This window comes from Trichogramma pretiosum, unplaced genomic scaffold, assembly GCF_000599845.2.
Source record: "Trichogramma pretiosum strain Unisexual culture from Peru unplaced genomic scaffold, Tpre_2.0 scaffold49, whole genome shotgun sequence".
Taxonomy (NCBI): domain Eukaryota; kingdom Metazoa; phylum Arthropoda; class Insecta; order Hymenoptera; family Trichogrammatidae; genus Trichogramma; species Trichogramma pretiosum.
Window position 1 is genome coordinate 653,603 of NW_019640811.1, and position 18,517 is coordinate 672,119.

General features: G+C 45.3%; 2 protein-coding genes across 3 annotated transcripts in view; one reads left to right on the forward strand and one right to left on the reverse strand.

Annotated features, from left to right (window-relative positions):
* The window catches only part of LOC106655837 (putative uncharacterized protein DDB_G0277255), a 152,642-nt gene that overhangs the window by 73,096 nt on the left and 61,029 nt on the right, over nucleotides 1–18,517 (reverse strand). The gene's annotated exons all lie outside the window — the stretch shown is intronic.
* LOC106655833 (autophagy-related protein 9A) lies at nucleotides 1,233–16,912 on the forward strand. 2 transcript variants are annotated; one of them, XM_014376402.2, is made up of 3 exons: nucleotides 1,233–2,003; nucleotides 13,507–13,635; nucleotides 13,757–16,912. In XM_014376402.2, exon 3 carries the CDS (start codon nucleotides 13,763–13,765, stop codon nucleotides 16,085–16,087), a length of 2,325 nt encoding a protein of 774 aa, XP_014231888.1. In that variant the 5' UTR covers nucleotides 1,233–2,003; nucleotides 13,507–13,635; nucleotides 13,757–13,762; the 3' UTR covers nucleotides 16,088–16,912. The 2 variants fall into 2 exon arrangements, with proteins under 2 accessions (XP_014231888.1, XP_014231889.1); XM_014376403.2 differs by lacking the exon at nucleotides 1,233–2,003 and adding an exon at nucleotides 12,459–13,155.

The window sequence follows — 18,517 nt, forward strand, 5'->3', positions numbered from 1 at the left end:
ACTGAGTGCCGTGGCGCGCGACTCTTTGCGATCAGGCGAAGCAGCACAGCAGAGCTAACCAGCACACTGCTGCTGCGCCGACACAGCACCGCTCGCTCGTATTCGCCTTGCCTTGCCTGCCTGCTATATAGTAGGCCTGTGCAGAGAGGTATATAGGTGCTTCTGCACGCGAGAGCAGCTCACATGCGCTCCCGTGTGCACGTTATAATGTGCGAGCGCGGTGGTGGTGGCGACGGCGTCGTTATTAGCGGGGGGCTGCTTGCAACCTCCTATCTATATATTTTCTGCCTTTAATATATTATGGTGGTGTACGCGGTGTAAGGCAGCGAAGAATAAATCCGTAGAGGCCTTCTTTTGCTTTGGAGCTTCTTGTCGTCGTCGTTGACGCACTCCTATTACCACGAACTGCACCATCTTCGTGCTCCTAGAACGACCGATGCGCAGGTGCTTTTGAAATGTATTCCAAAACGATCGAAAGTTTCTTTGATGTTTTCTTTACTTCGTGCATCCGAAATCACGACCACCGACCTGGTTCGATGCTGGATTTTCCATCTTGAATCTTCATTCTATAACGAAAACAGCAGCAGCACCGAGAGACAGTGCAGTAGCACTCGATGACAATCCCAATCGCTCGATATACCGAAGAATCCGATTTTCAAAGTCGAGCGCGCTCGCGCGCCAAGAGCTTTAACGGCCGCAGAGACAGAGAGAGAGAAAAAGATAGACGTACGCGTTCGAACGAAGGCGGCTAGTCTCGCACTCGTCGTATGCATTACGGAGTGCAGTATATATCGGCCGCTCTGACTTACCTGCAGCGATATCGTATATATATTCGCGATATCTTCGTTGTGCATCCCCTTCCCCTACGCGTAACGGCCTCTCGTACACTTATCCGTCTCTGTCTTGCTCGTATAGCAGCAAGCAGCAGCAGAGTCACCTTCTCGTCGGGTAAAAGACTCTCTTACACAAACGCCTGCAGCTTATACTTCTACCCCTTCTCTGGCTGCACTGCATGCACACATACATAGCGTCAGGTTAGCCTCTCGCGTACATATACACGTCATATGCACACACCGACACACAGGCACACAGGCAGAGAGTCAGTTCGCGCATGAGCCTTGGAGTTCTCGTCTGCGCGAGATTCCCCTCCGCTCTATACTACACAACTACGCTTCTTCTGCTCGTGCAGCTGCTGCTGCTGCTGCTCCAACTACTGTGTGCGTGCGTGTGTGTGTGTACAAGTGTCGAGAAAAACAGTATGTATGTATACATACGCACGTTGTGTTTATGTATATCTTCTTCTCTATGTAGTACACGATTTAAGAGCATAACTCGGTGCGTGTGCGTGTGAGTGTGCGTGTGTGTGTTTATATCAGTCCGTTGTTGTTGGCACATTTCGATATATTATATAGCTCGCGCACGAGACAGAGCGAGAGCGGAGTAGCAACAGCACCAACGCGGCCACACAACAGTACGTTATACATGCATACATACATACATACATACGTACACACATACAGCAAAGTCTTTGACCGTCTTCGGCTTCACGCGCAAACGCGTGTCCGTGTATTTTTTCGACTCTCCGTCTCTCTCTGTACGTTCGCGAAAGTCATTCTCTTCCATTTGACACTTTGCAACGACTTTCGGTTCAAGATTGACAAACTTTTGCGAATGTGCTGCTGTGTTGTTGTCGTTCGTGCATCGTCCGTCGTGCGTATGCGTGGGTGACTGCTACATGTAACGTATAGTAAACAAAATTCAGTGCCACAACACAACAGAGAGCAGAGACTGCTGCGCCGTGTGTGTGTGTCGTAGTAGTAGTAGTAGTACGTTTTCCAAAAGAGCATGTAAGTGCGCGACAGATCAGTGCAGCAGCAGAACAGAACGAGAAGAGTCAAAACAAAGAAAAAAAATAGTCGAGATTCGATCGTCGTCGAGCTACAGAGACAAGTAGACGACGTGGATACGTACGAATCTCTACGTTGGGCCAGACCTAAAGCAAGGTAAAAATATCACGATAGATGTATCGATATAGGCGTAGGATAGATAGTAATGCGAAGCGCCGATGGTAAAAACGTTGGAATAACCTCAAACGCGCGACTGGCTCTTCGTCTCTCTCTCGCGCTCGGAGTCGCGGAACGCCACTTTGTGTGCGTGCTATACACGAAACGAGTTTGCCTGTATCACATATACAGTTTGTGCTTGTGTTATTGTATGGCATTAAATTCGAACTGCAAAACAGGAGTCGTGCATCGTAGTGAGTTAACAATAACACGAGCAGCTGATTATGTATTGGTGGTGGTGCTATCGCTAAGACGACGACGACGACGAAGCCTTCGCGAGCCAATATCGATATCTATAGATATACGAGGATACACAGCAGCAGTACGCCACATGCGCAACACACGGGTCACGTGATCTCTCTCTAGACTCGCGCTGCTGCATGTCAGTGTTTTCTGTGCGTTTGGAGGCAAGTACGAAAATTTTCACTCGCGTCGCGAGCTTTTGTTCTCGTTGTTGTATTACGAATACTAATAATGGATATTAAACAAAAGCGAGACGCGTCGCTGATGACGATGATAAAGATGATGACGATCGACGAGAGCTTTTGTTCATGCTCCGATTTACTTCGTTAATCAGAGCTTTTATTTCATAAATGCAGATTTTGCGCGCAAGTACGACGTATTACATTATAATGCGCGTCAATCCGCCAACGAAGCGAATTTTTTTACGTAACCGGATAAAAATAAATGAAAAAAAAATCGGCTCGGATAAAATACTAGACGCACGCGGTTCTTTATTATTATTATCTTTTTTCCTTTTTTTCAATCGTATTAATGCTTATATAGACGATCGCGTAAATATCTCGAATTACTCCGTGGAAGGAGGGGGGGGGGGGGNAAGAAGGGGGGGGGGGGCGGTCGACGACGAGGGATCGGTATCGTTTCTCGCGCAACACGACAGAAACGCGCGGGCATATATATACATAAGCAACGGCGCGTAATGCTGCGCACACGTACTTCTGAGTTTTAAACGTTGCGCCGAAGAAGTGTTTGTGGTTTAAATACGCGAAGCGGAGTCGACTTGCGCGCGTACGCGCACATGCTATAACATACTCGCACGAAGCTCTCGTCTAACTGTATTCATGCCGACGAGAGTCCGACTGTACAGTATAAACTCCCGCGCTCTTACACCGTCTATATGTAATAGGACGTTGAAACGCTTCGCGTTGGAAAGCGGCGCTGCCGTATATAAATCCTGTAATGAAAATTAATATACGCCGCCCTCGGGGCACACGGGTTGTCTGAATTTTCTTTTCCTCTTTATTACACGGACCTATCCTCGTGCCAGCGACTTACACACATAGCTGTAACGAGAGGCTCGATTGTTTACTCTTACTTTCGTCCGTTCGATGTTTATTTCTTGGCTCTTGTAACGATCGACGCTTTGGAAAATAGGAAAAACGATCAACATCGAGCAATGTTACGTTATGAAACGAGTATAATGTTTTGTTTACTATAACGTCGATTGTTGTGTTTTGACTCCTATTTTTCTTTAACCGCATTATCAATTCAATCGCTGCGCTCCATACGCGGTGATAAATACTCGCACCTGCGTAGAACGTAACGCGCACGAGTTGCGCAGGAAAATTACAAAAGTCTTTCAGGCTGCGGGCTCGAAGTGGTACACAAAGCAACAAAAAAAATGATAAGAACGAGAGAAAAAAATGACATAACACTACCTGCCCCGTAAATATTTTCCCTGAAACGCGATAAAACTTATTCTCGGTACTTCGTGTACTCGCGCACGCCTATACGTACACTCGGTACACGTGTGTATTAAGACGGACTTTACACATACGCGCAGTCTTTTGTCCCAACGAGAGTCAAAATATTTACGGCCTCGGCCGCGAGTATATATAGCGAAGCGTTAAGTATACGTGTAAACATGGAGCTTCACCCGCGCAATATACACATACCGAATCGCGATACTGACACCGTGAGAGGATTCTTAAGTATATTATACGTGTTTTTCCATTGATGCACGTAGTGGTAACGAGAGATGATTGTGTATCAGAGGCAGAGAAAAATACAAAAAAACGAGCCAGTATGAGGAATTTATCATTGAAAATCAAAGGATAGGTCAAGAGTGTACATGTGTTTCACAACTTGTCAATCGTGCGCGAGCGCGTGTTTAGACCCCCCGTATACGCGCTGATAAAGCTCTATAACTGTTTCTAATCTTTTATCGAGCGAATCTCGCTTTCTTTCTAGAATTTTTTTTTTTTTTATAAAAAATCTTTTTTTTTCAAGAATATGTCGTAATAATGATTCAAAAAAAGAATGCTAATGTCACGTATGCATTTATGATTGTCTAGTTTCACTCCCATTATCCAAATAGACGCTAATAATTAGCGCGTCTCGCATTCGTCGAAATAATCGACCTCGATGGCACTCCATTCTTCGGAGATGCACAAAATCAGAAAATAACGAAAGAGCACACTACACAGCAGCTATGCCAAGGCTAACGGTTTCAATTGTATGGAAAAAAGGTCTTTTTTATTTAATCTGAAAAGTTTTGACGTATCGAACGGCCAAATATCTTTATTAATAACGATTACGAAATATAATTCATATTGAACGAATTCGCATTATTATTATTATTTTAATTTTTTTTTTCTCCGATAAAATATATCGACAAGCTAATCCAGAATTATAAATGTAAGGCGATTATTTAACACCTTGTTATTCTTGCGGATATTTCGCTCTTGGCAGGTTTATACATAAACACCAGCATTGTAAAATAAATCAATACGCGTACGATATAGCCCAGGATGCAGAAACACCCGGGATACCGTGCATATATATCACATCCTTAATAAAAGATGCGTGCGAGATTAGGAATTTTTCGTCTCTCTATTTTTAGTTTTGTTCTCGACATCCACGAAAATTAAGCCCTCAAAGGAGCTCCGCGCTATGAATGCACCATCGATCATAATGGGCATACAGCGAGGAGATATGTATCGGATAAGGCACTCGCGGGCTGAAAGTGATAGTGGACCTCGCGCCGTAATATAATGTGCGCGCGTAGCCTTGCGTAACGCGAAACGCGGTTACATGCTGCAGAGCTGCTATACAACCGCGCCAACTCGGACTCGATCACATTGTGACGGGTCCTGTTTATCGATTGCTTATGTATGATACAAATTACACACACACACACACCAGCGGCTACGGACTTTACTTCCCTTGCACAACGCGCGTGTGCCGATTGCTAATTGGCCGAAAAACATTTGTGGTCTATATTATAAGCTGGTTAAGATATATCACTGCGAGTCGGTGGAATGTAACGACTCGAGACAATGTTTGCAAAGCTCGGCGATTTATCTGAATCGTGAAAATGTCACTTCATTTCTCATTTCTGGACAGTTCTCCGTGTTATCCTATTAATGTAATAATTTTTCATACTCTCGCGTCTCCGTCTATACCTCTGGATTGTAAATCAATTTTTAAGCGATCGTCGATTATTAGTTTCTTAAATCGTACGAGTCGAGTGAGACATCGAGAAAGAGATGGCATTCTCGCGTACTCTCTGCAGCCGGCCGAAAACACGGCAAAAATTCGCGCCAATAAATCCTGCCGATCGGAAGGATCAATTGAAACATCCGAGCGCGCGCGTGAATTTATAATGAAAATTACTCGCTCGTTTATGCTAATGCTCTCGCGTATAAAGCTATGTATGCGATATTATGCATATCCGAGGCGTGTCCTGAGAAAGTAGTCGTCGTCGTCGTCGTAGTCGTTGTCTTTATAATATGAATTTTTGCCCTGGAGCTGCGCCGCCGCGCCATAGTAGATATACACATCTATTTTTCCTTTTTTTCTCTTACTTTTTTTTCGTCATTTTCATATCTCTCACTGCCGGTGCTTTATCGATATTTATCGGCTGCTTGACAGCTACGATGATATACACTCCACTCTCTTGCTTGGGCTGCGTGTATAATGATGCATTACACTTGCCACTGCTGCTGCTGCTGCTCGCGAGAGCTCGATGTTATTCGGTATAATTTACCGAAAAGTTACACGATAATCAATTCGACTTAATTAATTGGAGAATTCGAGCCACGTGCAAAATTAAACGCGACGCGCCAATTAGAAATCAAATAGAGTAAAAGCCTTACTTACCATAGCGACATATTCTTTTGAGAAAAGAAAAAAAAACACAATTTCATGCGATTGCGAAAATTTGCATGAATTATAAAGTGTAATGTCTGCCGCTGTCGTTATTGGTAACGACACATACTCAGCACACACGCACACACACAACAAAACAAAAAAAATCGGAACGACGACATTCACTCATTAACAGATTCGATTAGCATTGCGGGGCAAGGAGAAAAAGTTTCGAATTTCTATGCTGATAATTATTTTTGCGTAATTCGCGTTTCGTTATCTCTCGGCATCGAGTTAACCTTAGCTTGTCATAATTCATCTTGTGCTCTGGTTACTTATTTTTTTTTTATTATTAAATTTTTTACACACGCATGGTCTCGATCCGTCTGTCTCTCTCTTTTTTTCATAATCGAAGGCGTGGTGGTAATGTTTTCATTAAAATGTATCGTTTCAGTATAATCATGTATCCTTTCATAATTGAAATACCCGCTTCGAATATAATATTCAACGATGCATATCAGCCTGTCTGTGTGTGTGTATAACATGTTAATAACGATTAGGAGCTAGTGTATAGAGAGTATAACGGCCCAGTGTGAGAAGCGAATTTTTGTAAACACAGGTTTTTCTCTCACAGTGATAAAAAACGTAGAGAAAAAAAATAATTCAAATCGATGGAAAGTCCTCTCGCTGCGAATCATTCAGGCCCCGAGTGTTAACACGCGAGATTACGAGATGAATGGAAGCTGCATTGAAATTTGTTCACACGTCGCGTGCCGCTGCTGATCGGTCAAAGTAAATTCGATCAGATAGCGAAGAGACACGAGTACTTTCGAGCTGCGGCTCGAATGTGTGAATAATACACACATGTACGTACGGCGGCTTTTCACACACTGGCCTCGTGTTCTCGGAAACGACATCTCTTTCTCTCTGTCTTTTTTTGTCAACGACTTGTCCGTGTGTGCACTTGTGTGTGTGTATGACTTTGGCGTATTATAACGCGCGGGAAAACGAATCGCTTACTTCAACATGTGTACCAGTCGCACGAATGAAAAGAGCCGCGGCGAGTTGGAGATCGCTTATCGGTCGGTACAAAAAATGGAAAAAAAAGGAAGAAGCAAAAAATGACAAGATGTAAAAATTTTCACTGGGCTTTTTCCTGCTGTACGCGGAAAGAGAGTCCGTTATCAAATTGAGGCATCTCTCGCGTGCCTGCATATTATATTATATGTATATTTACCGGAATGAAGAGGCTAATTCGAATCGGTGTGTACATGCGGGACTCTCGGGTGATATGGGTTTGATATGAATTTAGTGCGAGGTGTCAATGAAAGTCGCTGTTTCAACAGAGAGATCGAAATCATTAAAATCGATGATCTTCTTGCGACTTCGCGAAGTCAATGGGTATAATGAGTTCTCGTTAAATAGCTATAATCGATAGCTACTGGAATTACGTCGTTGTAATTCGAGTATGCGCGCGTTTCACTTTTTATTTTTTTTCGAAAATACGTTTGAGGTTTGTAAGAGCCTCTGCTCGTTTTAGAAATTGTCCCCGCGCGTGCGTGCGCGCGCGAGCACTTCGTGCGAAAAACACACGAGGCCGATAATCCCGAAGATAACACGTTCCATTTCAACAGCTTCGGTTCGTCGGTTGATCGATCGTCTTAACGAGCACACGTGCCCCCCATGTTTACCCAGGGTATAATAGTGTTGTCCGCGACGTGTATCGTGTGTACCTCTCCAAGACAGACACAGAAACAAAGAATATATTGTTTATAATGCCATAATGTACACGCGTGATAAAAATTAGTTTCCGAGAAATAAATTTAGGAAAAAGAGTTGTAACACTCGTGGCGTATCGTGAGAGCTGCGCGCAGAGAGAAACATGATTTTTTTTTTCATATGCAGATTCTTTTAATGCGATAAAATGATAGTCGAGAGCGGGAAGGTCAAGTTATCGTTTTTTTGACGAGCAGCTTTTGTTCTCTTGATAAATTATGCAATCGCGACAGATGAGTCACGCGAAAAGAGCTTGTAACCTCCGGAGAATGGATACGATTTTTCAATTTTTTTCATCGATTTTATAAAAACAATAATCGGTATTTTGCTGGTTTTTATATTTTGTTTATAAAGTCAGAAAACTCGTAAAGACTCGAGACTCTTTGACTTTTTCTAATTTATTAAATAATTTCACTCGTAAATTTTTAGAACTACTTTCAATTGCAATTCGATGACGTTGACGCGATTGACAAATTGTCGATGGATTGTTGTTGTCAGCGACGCCGGCCAAGACAAGATTTGATCTGCGTCATGCGTGCGCAAACAATTTCTGTGCAAATACGCCAAGAAATGCTCGGAGCCGTTGGCGATATACAATAAAGGCATAGACAAGATTACAAAGCGCGATGAATAATCACGAGAGAATGTCGATTCGCGTCTATATATAAACGAAAGCTCCATCCAAAGAGATTCTCTCGCGTTGTACCTGTTGATTTTCACGACCCGCAATTCGCAGGTTGAGTTGATTCAAAAAAAAAAAAAATAATAATAATAATTTGAATGGGTGAAAAAAAAGATAGAGAGAGAGAAACGAATTGCATCGGCCTCTTCTTGAACTTTGCCGCGTGTCTGTGCGTTACAACGTTACCTACCCATATATTAATACGACCAAGGCATGCACGCCAAGCGTCGATGCACGTCGCTCCTTCCAGAGGGCCTTTAACGACGTCGCGGGACCACGATGGGACCCAGCGCGCCGCAGAGAGACTTTGCATATAAATAGGATATATAATTTTTAACGTTTCGCCGGTTGCGCGCGTATGTTATAATAACGCCCCGGCGTAGATCGTTCTCTTTGCCGTTGTCTCCTGTGCTTTAACGGAGGGACAAATGAAACGATAAAACGTAACCCTCGAAGTAATGATATTTCGAGAGCTAAATTTAACCCTTAATTTTTGCAACATTTTATGTTCAAACGTCGAAGCGACAAATCGCATTTTGTGTTTTTTTACTACTCGTGCCATATACTCGTCTCACCGTTTCAGAGGAACCGGAACATTTCGCTTGGAGTTTTATTGTGTAGTGGATTATACTCTTACGCTTATGATTCACTGTTGTTGATCGACGCGCGATGAACTTTAACACGAAAAATGTAAGTCATCGCTACTGGGCAGTCGTTACGCCATTAAACTGGTCAAACATAAACAAAGAGTTTTGCCGTAATAATATCACTTGAATAATCATACACATTGTTCCAGCGCCACAGACTAGGCAGTCAGCTAAATAAAATAGAGAGTATCTTTTGACCAGTTAATTTTACTTCATTTTTCGCTCGATTTACGGCAAAGTTAGACTCGATACGACGTTGATGACTTCTATCCAGGCGCGTGAATTTGGATAATCGAATCGCGACGCGTTCCAAGACTCGCCGAAAAAATCTCCCGACAAACTTCGAATTCTAGCAGGGCAAGAACTATGCGTAATATCGAGCCTCGTCCCGGACTGTAGTCGTAATAACGCGCCGTATTGTATGTACCGTACTAATGCATTATATCCAGTATGTTAGGCGCGCACGCATGCGATGCCTGCCTCGGTATTGCTCGAGCTTTACGGCTCGTCGTGCATACAGCGAGTTTTGTGCCGCACTCACTCGAACCTCCGGGTTATGTGCGTACGTATTTATAATAATACAACGCACCTTCTGACGACTACGACGACGACGACGAGAACGAGTGCAGCGCGGAGACCGCATTTAATCAGTTTGCGGTCGGTGCGACTATAACGCGCGTATATACGTACGCGTGTACAGTGCGTGTATATACGGCACGCGAGTTATGCATATCGCGCGGTGTGTATTATATTATGTGTATATACGTGGCCCTTTTGCTCGAGAGACGCGCGAGACTACTACTATATAGTATACGCGCTCAAAGGGAAAAGAGTCGCGAAGTTTATTATTATTTTTCGCTTAACGTACTGTATTCGTAAAAAAAACAACCTGAGACTTTACTGTATTGTACAGCCGTGAGTATAGGACGGAGTAGTTGATTTTTACCCCTCCACTAAACGGCCGAAAAATGGCAATAACGTATACGATACGATGATAAAGAAATTCGACTACGTTTTTTGTTTCAAACGCGTGTTTGGATGGTATTAGACACACGATGCATTGGATAGTCTAACTCCCTTCGTTTCTCTTTGTTTGTTTTTTTGTTGTCGTGGCCTTTTTCTGTGCTCTACGCGTATATCAGAGAGTCGTAACCGAATCCCTGCGCGCGAGCAAATATGCAAACGCAAAGGGCCACCGTGAAAGCCTTCCTTCGATTCTATGCCTTAGAAAATAAGTAATTTTTCATACGAACGCTATATCGTATGAATTGCTATATTGGTTTAATCGATTATCAAGTACTCCTTACTGAAAAATCGATAAATCAAGCGCAAAAATTACCGAGCATGAAGACGTTAATTCGCGGTCGTATATAGGGATTCCTCGCGATAATAATCATCGAAATTGAGATCTGCTCGCGCGCGAACACACACGTATACTGATGTATCTTATTCATCTCTCTCTCTCTCTGTCTTACTCGACGAGGGATAACCCCGAGGATCGGCAGCAAAATAAATTATCCCAACGCGCGTGTGCTTTTTATTTGGATAGCGACACCATCGAGTCGCGCTTAAATTAGCCAAAAATGTTATATTTAACGCCGAAAAAAACCACACGCACGAACATTCTTCGATCGTCGTGTAATAAAAAAAGGAGTAGCAATAATAAAACTTGGCTCTGTTTCTATCGTTGCGTACATTTGTATAAAAAATAAAACTACGAAACAAACAATTTGGCATTAAAAACTATACGATCGGTCTCGCGCGTTCACTCGCGTTACGAGGCGATAAAAAAAGGTCCTCTCTCTCTCTCTCGCTCTTTCTGCATATGCCTATATGGGCTAATCTGTAATCGTCATCTGACTCGATCCTTCGGACAGGTCGGACTGCTGCTGCTGCCGTTGCACCGCAGCAGCTCTCACGATTTATATTGACAAAATATATAATATACATCAGACACGAATCAAATGTCACGACTGCCTCGTGTGACTGCCGTTGCTTTAAAGTCTGCGTTTGAAAATTTGCCTCTCACTCTCTCTCTCTCTCTCTCGGCTTTGGGAGCCTCGCGCGCGCGCCTGCCGCGGCGCGATGTAAATCAATTAAAAACGCGGGCTTAGCTTATAACCGACTTGTAAAACACGATCTTTATATTTGCTAACGTCGGCGATCTTGATAAGCAGCAGCAGCAGCAGCAACCCAACGTGGTATTATAATACAACATTCGCATTTTTGAGGAGAAATAAGCTTATACTGTACACCCGTAGCGAGGCTGCCGCTTGCATCACTTTCGTCTTTATAATTTTAACACAACAAAAGCGAAATTCTGATCCTTTGATACATAAGGAAGTCCACTCTTTTTTTATTGATTTCTCGGAACTATACGCGTGTACGAGAGAAAGAGAGAAAAATCTATCTCGCGTTCGATTCGTTTCTTCGCGTGTACACGTATATAGGCGCAGCCCAGAGACAGGAATAGGTTTTGTTCCAACATTTGCGTGTATATGCAAATGTACCTATAATACGGCGTGTGCATGTTTTTATATTATATTATGGGCGCGCATCGGGATCGCGTTGAAAAATTAAAAAAAAAAACGCCGGCAACAACGACTCCGTGGAGTAATGAATTTAACCGAGTCGTAAAATGCCACCGTGTGCCAGAGTTGGGGTAATTAAAAAAAAGGAATTTCCAAGTTTCCAATTACAATGCGCGCGCGTTTGTATATGATTTCGAAAGCTTTTCGAAAAAAAAAAAAAATATTATACAGCGATCGTATAATCGACTTTACTCGCGGCTGCTGCCACCGTTGCAGTCCGAGTGTATGTCAACTTAGCGACCATCTCACTCTCTGTGCGTGTACATTACGTAGCAGCGGTAATTGAGAATTGAGAAAAAAAAAAAGAGTACGTAACGTCTGGGAATTTTGATGTGATTTCGGTGGCCGCGTAAAGTAATAACACCGGCTACCTCATTTTTTTTTTTATCATTACGAATTCTTCGTATTCGCATCGAAAGCGACCCTCTCTAATCCTAAGAAAAGTCTCTCATAGCTTTTACCGCTTTGAAAATTTATAATTTAGAAAAATGGTACCGCCCAACGAGCCCGCGCGTAAACAGCCCAACCAAAAGAAAAAAAAGGAAAAAAAAACGAAACACACGCGTACGAAAGAAAGAGGAAAAAGATAGAGCCAAAGAGAGAAAGAGAGTGAGAGCCGGTGCATATAATATTATAATACTACTGCTGCTGACCGTATCGGGGAGATACCGATCTCCCGACGCCGAAATAAGTCACGACCCACCGCAGACGAATTTTTTTCGCTTATATCTCTCGGCTGCCTGAGCCGCGGCGATGCAATTACGCGCATCGCCCAAAGTCTGTCAAGTTATTTTACGCGCCTATACGGCACGCACTTAATACGAACTTTTAACTCTCGTCTCTCAGTTTCGAATATCACGTTGTACACCTTTTGACTCGCCAAAACATTTTACAGCATCCAAGTAACACGAGGTAGTAGGTATATATGCGCGTGCATTGGAATCGCGCAGTCTAGATCGAGGGGAAAAGCTCTGCGCGGAGAGGAAAAAAGCTCTCGCGCGCGCAAGCGCAGCTTTAGCAGCGAGCTTGCAGTAGTACATGGTATCCACTATTAGAGAAATCTGCACGCATGCGCCCCCGCGATGCACCGAGAGTTGCTGCTGCCGCTTGTTTTTCGTGGATATTCGCACGAAGAGGGGCGGGCGAGAGCTGCTCTCTCTAGCGAAGCACTGCCTGGCACTGCGCGTCTGGACTTTCGGGTGATAAGGTCGCGGGAGCGCGGGCGCGCGCGCGTGGGCGTACAGAGAGAGAGAGAGAGCTCGTGTGTTGTGCTGTGCAGCCCTCCCGTACGTATATACGTGTGTGTGTATATATATAATACGGTTTTGGACGAAAAGTACATTGGAACTGGCGCCAGAGAGCTGGCGCTGTCGAGGGAGTGGGAGAGAGAGAGAGAGAGAGAGAGACTGGTTCGGTTATATGGGAAGAGATTCCGGATTCTCGTCGCGCGCGCGCGGCGTTAGATGTATACGAGCGCTGTTTCTTTCGCAATAAACAGATTAATATACTTCTTTCTTTCTTTCCTTTCCTTTGCTTCTTCTTTTTTTTATCATTTTTCACGTTTTTCGATTTCATTTATAAAACAACAAAAAAAAAGAAAAAAAAAGAATGACCTTATTCGAAATTCTGTGTTGCAGGTATGCCAATGATAAAAAGGAATCCGATGAGACGCGGATACGAGTATAATCATACTGCACCTGTAGAAAACGGATCCACTTGTCCATGTTCGAACTGATACGAGGCAGCGATTGATACGACCAATTGGTGTGAGTATGAATCAACCTTTTTCTTTTTAATTTTCATTCGTAATTTTAAATATCATCCCCGTTCTCGACGTAAATCGTTTTTCTTTTTTTCCCCCTCTCTGTCGTTCGTCAACACGCGCAGATCGCCATGCATAAAATGGACATAGAGAGCAGCTACCAGCAGCTCGAGCAGGTGCTCGAGGACGAGGAGGGCGAGGACGAGGACGAGGCCGGCCGCGACAATTATCACGAGGACGAGGGCGTCCACGACCACGTGATCCACGTGGTGCCCGAGACGGGCAAGACGCCCTGGAACCACATCGAGGACCTCGACTCGTTCTTCATACGCGTCTATCACTACCACCAGAATCACGGCTTCCTCTGCATGATGCTGCAGGAGGTGCTCGAGCTCGGCCAGTTCGTCTTCATCGTCGGCCTGCTCACCTTCCTCTTTCACGGCGTCGACTACGCGATCCTGTTCAAGGATCGCATACCCTCGGGCCACAACAAGACGGCCATCAACGACGCCATCCTGCCCGCGGACGAGGCCTTCGCCAGCATGGGCTTCTTCACCTGGATCTCGCTCTTCTTCGCCAGCATCTTCTGGCTGTTCGGCGCCGTGCGCGTCTGCTACCACTTGGTCCAGTTCTGGGACATCAAGGCGTTCTTCAACGACGCCATGAAGATCAGGGACTGCGACCTCGAGAGTCTGCAGTGGCACGACGTGCTCAAGCGCATCATCCTCGTGCAGCGCGAGCAGGAGATGTGCATACACAAGAAGGACCTCACGGAGCTCGACGTCTATCATCGCATGCTGCGCTTCAAGAACTACATGGTCGCCATGGTGAACAAGTCGCTGCTACCCGTGCAGCTCAAGATCCCCTTCCACGGCAACGAGATCTTCCTGAGCCAGGGCCTGCAGTACAATTACGAGCTGCTGCTGTTCTGGGGGCCCTGGTCGCCCTTCGAGAACAACTGGCACCTGCGCGAGGACTACAAGAAGATCAACAAGCGCCAGGAGCTGGCGGCCCGCCTGGCCAATCACATATTCTGGATCGGCATCGTCAACTTCGTCCTCTGCCCGGTGATCTTCGTCTGGCAGATACTGCACTTCTTCTTCACGTACGGCGAGCTGCTGAATCGCGAGCCCGGCGTGCTCGGGCTGCACACCTGGTCGACCTACAGCCGCCTGTATCTGCGCCACTTCAACGAGCTGGATCACGAGCTGCGCGCCCGGCTGAATCGCGCCTATCGGCCCGCCTCCAAGTACATGAACAACTACACGCCACCGGTGACGACCATACTGGCGCGCAACATGGCCTTCGTCTCGGGCAGCGTGTTCGCCGTCTGCGTCGCCCTGGCCTTCTACGACGAGGACTTTCTCACGGTCGAGCACGCCCTCATGATCATGACGATCGCCGGCAGCGTGGCCCATCTCACGCGCACCATGGTGCCGGACGAGAATCTCGTCTGGTGTCCGGACAGTCTGCTCACCGCGGTGCTGGCCCACACGCATTACGGGCCCGACAGTTGGCGCGGACAGGCCCACGCGCCCGCCACCCGCAGCCAGATGGCCCAGCTGTTTCAGTCGCGCGCCGTCTACCTGATCAAGGAGCTCTTCTCGCCCATCGTCACGCCCTATCTGCTCTGCTTTCATCTGCGCTACCGGGCCCTCGACATCGTCGACTTCTTTCGCAACTTCACCGTGGAGCTGACCGGCGTCGGCGACGTCTGCAGCTTCGCCCAGATGGACATCAAGAAGCACGGCAATCCCGCCTGGCAGACGCAGAAGAGGAAGATCGGCGGCACTCTGGCCTCGAACCCCTACACCCAGGCGGAGGACGGCAAGACCGAGCTGTCGCTCATCAACTTCATGCTGACGAATCCCGAGTGGAAGCCGCCCGTGCTCGCCGAGAACTTCGTTCAGGCTCTGCGCGACCGCGTGAAGCACGAGGCGGCCGCGGTGGCGATGGCCGAGGCCAATCCGCTCCACGCCAGCATCAGCAGCCTGACAAATCTCGGGCCCGAGTACAACGGCATCGTCACCAGCGTGCTCAGGTCCAACTTCTTGAATCCCATTGGATTCGCCACGACAACAACGGCTGCTGCTGCCGAGCCGCAGTTACTTCAGCAGCAGCAGGCGTCAACCTCGATACTGCTGAACGACGGCAGTATGCAGAGGTCGTGCGCCACCACGTCCTCGTGCGCCCACAACACCTCCACCCAGGCGATGAACATGTCTCTGTCGGCGCTCTATCTGCACGAGATGCACAAGAGGCACGTGCACAATCAGCAGCCGGGCAGCGGAGCCGCCGGACACGCCGCAGCCGCTGGTCACGCGTGCACCTCGCGGAGCATCTGGTCGCAGAGTCCGCTGCACGAGAGCCAGCACCATCATCACCAGGACGTGGACGATCGATCGCCCCTGCTCCAGCACCCGGACTCGTCGCTGCGCTACCCCAGCAACACGTAGCGAAAGCGTAACAACTGATACACGCGTTGATGATTGAGATAACGGCGGGAAACGAATGGCGCGAGGAGCACAATTGCGTCCGTCCGTTCGTTCGTTCGTATACGTCGTGCGATCGTTTTAACTGTGTGACTATAATCCATGGCTGTTTTTTAATGAATTAGTTACCAATTGTTAGTGCGCGATTAAATAAATTTAATGAAAACTTTGAATAATATTTATTGAATAAGGAAGGCGTGTGCGTGTTTGCGCTTGAATATATTTCGTAAAAAAAAATAACGATTAACAATTTGTATGATACGATTAATGATACTTTGTTGCGCGAGTGTGTGCGGATATTGTCTCGGGGGTATAGCGATGTAAAGTGGCAAAGGCTTCGGGAGCTATTACGCGTTTTGCATATAATCAAATATTTTGACAATATTCAAAAGATTAAAAAAAGAGGAGGAGAAGGAGGAAAAAAATAGTCTAGTATGTAAATGATTGAAGCAAAAGATGATAAAAAAAAAAGGATGGAGATGTGAGATCTGCTGTATAAGAATTAGAATTGTAATAACGAATTATCCTCTGACGGTCCTATTTTCGGGGGGCTGACTGAAACAAACGACTGTTACGGGCATCGATTTTAAGTTTAATTGTCATTTTCATTGTTCATAAACACACACACACACACACACACACCCATACATTTACGCTGTATATTTTCTAAAGAAATATTCATTGAACTTTGTACATAATGACGCAGCTCGTTTTTGAATAAAGTAACATATTTAATATAACAAAATCATACATTTATTTATTATCTCTCTCCCATTATATGTCGCATTATATTTACAGGAATTTACCCACGACAACAAAACAAAACTATCCATTCCAATTACGAATCTTCGTCTCGAGAGTTTCGACCAACGCACATACGAGAGGTCGCTTCTGAAAATATTTCTCAACGCGAAAAATTATTTGACCGATAATGCGCGAGCGATTGTGCGAATAAGTCGATATCAAGCAAACGGTTATTGCCACTAGGCCGTTTCGCCTGGGCAAAAACACGCGCGGTATGTCGTTTCGTTGAATAAATTAAACGTCTTTTATTTAATTTTTTTTCTTTCCTTGCCTTCTGTCCCCCTCGTACTTGGCATATGTCACACACGCAGACACACAAGATCGATTTTTTTTCTTCTGTGCGTCGAATATCTTATATATACGTATGCGAATTCCAAAACTGCAATATCGGACGGTGTCATGTATTATTAACCTCGTTATCGCCTCGTATTATATACACACAAGACTCGTAGCGTACGACTGACAGTAAAAAAGATCGACTACCCACTGGAAAAGCAGCGAGAGAGACACACACAAGGTATGTATCGAACATTGCAGCAGAGCAGAGCAGCAGCAAAAAAATGAATAAAAAGAAATTAGCACATCGCGCTCGACACGCCACGCGAGCGAGCTCGAGTAGACTGCAGTGCAGTGGATATGCATAGGACACACCCACGCGCGCGTGTGTGTCTCCGCATGAGACGCGATGTGCTTCGCGTACTACGGCAAAATCGATTATATTATATTGTCGCTAGGCACGCCAACACACACACACATGTGAGCACGAATAGATCTCGTTTTTTTTATATGATATGTATGCGAGCTTTAACGGGGACAATTTACGATATAACGTATAGGACTTATCACTTATGTATGCGGCTTAATCAGTCATAATACAGATGTATGCACGATTCATGGCACGCGTCCTGTGCGATGGCAAAAGGTACTCTGCATATTTGTTTTGAGAAATTTCTCGTTGTAATATAGCTGCAAATTAGGTGCAAGTTTTTGTATCGTTCAGCAAAAAAATAACAACAACGAAGATAAAAAGAGCTATAATAATACCGTATCGATGATTATAATACGCGCGAACGGAAGATTTTTCTCCGGCACGCCGCGAGTCGAGACATATTTTGTGGTCAACGAGACAAAAGGCTCGACGCTCGATTGATAACAGATACAAAACGAAGCAAAAAAAAAAGAAAAAGAAAAGAAAGAAGATATAAATAAAAAAAAAAACAAATTCCAGAAGCTACGCACGAAGGTAAAAGATTCGCGAGGAATGAGTCACCTTATAAAATGTATAATAATTTTCGTGCCCGATGCTTCTTGTGCGCGACGAAGGTGGCACCGGCTGCTACCGCTAGCCGCTGGGTACAAGACGATATTACAGCGACACGCGTCCGTACTCGTATATTCAATACAGAAGAATAAGTATACGGGAGTGAAATGATGAAAAAAAAAAATAAAAATAAATAAAGGAAGAAGATAAAGAAGACGATGAAGCGAGAAGGGGGTACGGAGCCCGAGGCGCAGGTGGTGCGGTATACGCATATAATATTTATTACAAACTGATCGAAGATGACTCCAGCGACTGTGTGTACACAGCAG

What these genes read in the sequence shown, in the direction of transcription:
- LOC106655833 (XM_014376402.2), top strand. Translation starts at nt 13,763, where the DNA reads ATGCATAAAATGGACATAGAGAGCAGCTACCAGCAGCTCGAGCAGGTG.